Source organism: Vombatus ursinus, unplaced genomic scaffold (genome assembly GCF_900497805.2).
Source record: "Vombatus ursinus unplaced genomic scaffold, bare-nosed wombat genome assembly UNPS02014167.1, whole genome shotgun sequence".
Classification (NCBI taxonomy): Eukaryota; Metazoa; Chordata; class Mammalia; order Diprotodontia; family Vombatidae; genus Vombatus; species Vombatus ursinus.
The window spans coordinates 1,361,545-1,362,979 of record NW_020953945.1 but is presented as its reverse complement, the minus strand read 5'-3'; the positions used below and the strand labels follow the sequence as shown (position 1 = coordinate 1,362,979).

The following is a 1,435-nucleotide window of genomic DNA, read 5'->3' as shown; positions in this document are numbered from 1 at the left end:
GCGCGCAGGGCCAGGGCGGAAGCCCGGTGCTCGGAGCCCGCAGGCCCGGGAAATGATCTCCACCATCTCGAGCCCGTGGCTTACGCAGCTCTCTCACTTTTGCGATGTTACAGCCTTCACTGCCAACAGCCTGAGCAGCCTCAGCGCCTCCGGGGGCTACCACCTCTCGCCTTCTCCGGCTGGGGACCCCTACGGGCAGCACGAGCCTCCGCAGCCGCAGCCGCAGCAGCAGGCGCCCCCGCGCTACGATCCCTGCGCCGCCGGGGCAGCCGCCCAGCCCCACGGATACCCCTTCTCGGCCCCGGGCGGCCGCAACCCTCCTGCCGGTGGCGGCGAGCCCGAGGGCGCCGGGGCCAGCTGTGCCTCGGCCGGGCCTGGCCCGGGGGCCGTGGCTACCAAGGCGCCGGTGAAGAAGAACCCTAAGGTGGCCAACGTGAGCGTGCAGCTGGAGATGAAGGCTCTCTGGGACGAGTTCAACCAGCTGGGCACCGAGATGATCGTCACCAAAGCCGGCAGGTCAGGGCTGCCTCCCTCCTTCTTTCCCTCCCCACTTTCTCTCCCTTCCTCCCTCCCTCTCTCTCCCCGGGCTCGTTTCTCTCCACGTGGCCAGTTGTCTCGAGCTGAGGATGGCCCCCGGGCCGTGGTCCCTTTCCAAATCCGTTTCCCCTTAACCTCATACCCCGTGGGTGTTTAAGGGATTGAGATTACGGAGATCAGCTGAGGCCAGCCCTATTCATTTTACAGACTGGTAAACTGAGTCTCTAAGCAGAGAAGGGACTGTGTGTGTGTGTGTGTGTCTGTGTAAGGCCGAGGGTCTCCTTCCCCCCTGAGCCCCTTCCCCTTTAATGTCATTTAAAAGCCTAGTCCTGTGCCTGCATCTAGCTGAGGGGGTAATTGAGAGCGGGTCAGGGAATCCGGCGACCTTCAGGTAGCAGGGGTCCCTTTTCTCTCTTTACCTCCCCCCCTCCCCCAAGCGAGCTCTCTTTATAAACAGACTTGTGCTTGGCCAGTGAGGGAATGAGACGGCGGAATAGTGTAGGAGAAGCCCAGGAGGGCAGAGGTCCCGGCTGCCCTGGATGGTTTGGGGGGCGTCCTCCTAGCACCCGGGGTTGGGCTAGTATTGAGGTTCGGATCCCAGTCCCGGCTCAGGAGCCCACCCCAGCTTCTGTTCAGTGCCAGAGAAGCAGCTCCTGCTCCTTGTAAATGCCAGCGATCCCGGCTCAGGCGACAAGGCCCTCGGGCTTCGCCCTCTCTGCAGCTGTCTCGCTGTGCTGCCCGCCCGCAGCAGGAGAGAGGCGGGCTGGGGGAGAGCAGGCTTTAGGGAAGTCAAGAGTGCCCACAGAGCCTTTGCCCAAGCGTTACCCAGGACAAGCAGCGTGCCACCCAGGGAGGCGCCCCCCCCCCCCCCCCCCCCCCCCCCCCCCCCCCCCCCCCC

General features: G+C 64.8%; 1 protein-coding gene across 1 annotated transcript in view; it reads left to right on the top strand.

Moving 5' to 3' along the window:
- The window catches only part of TBX1 (T-box 1), a 21,957-nt gene continuing 20,522 nt past the window's right edge, over positions 1-1,435 (top strand). Inside the window, exon 1 of the mRNA XM_027859381.1 lies at positions 1-516. Within this exon, the coding sequence (XP_027715182.1) occupies positions 53-516 (464 nt within the window). The 5' untranslated portion in view covers positions 1-52. The remainder of the gene's footprint in view (positions 517-1,435) is intronic.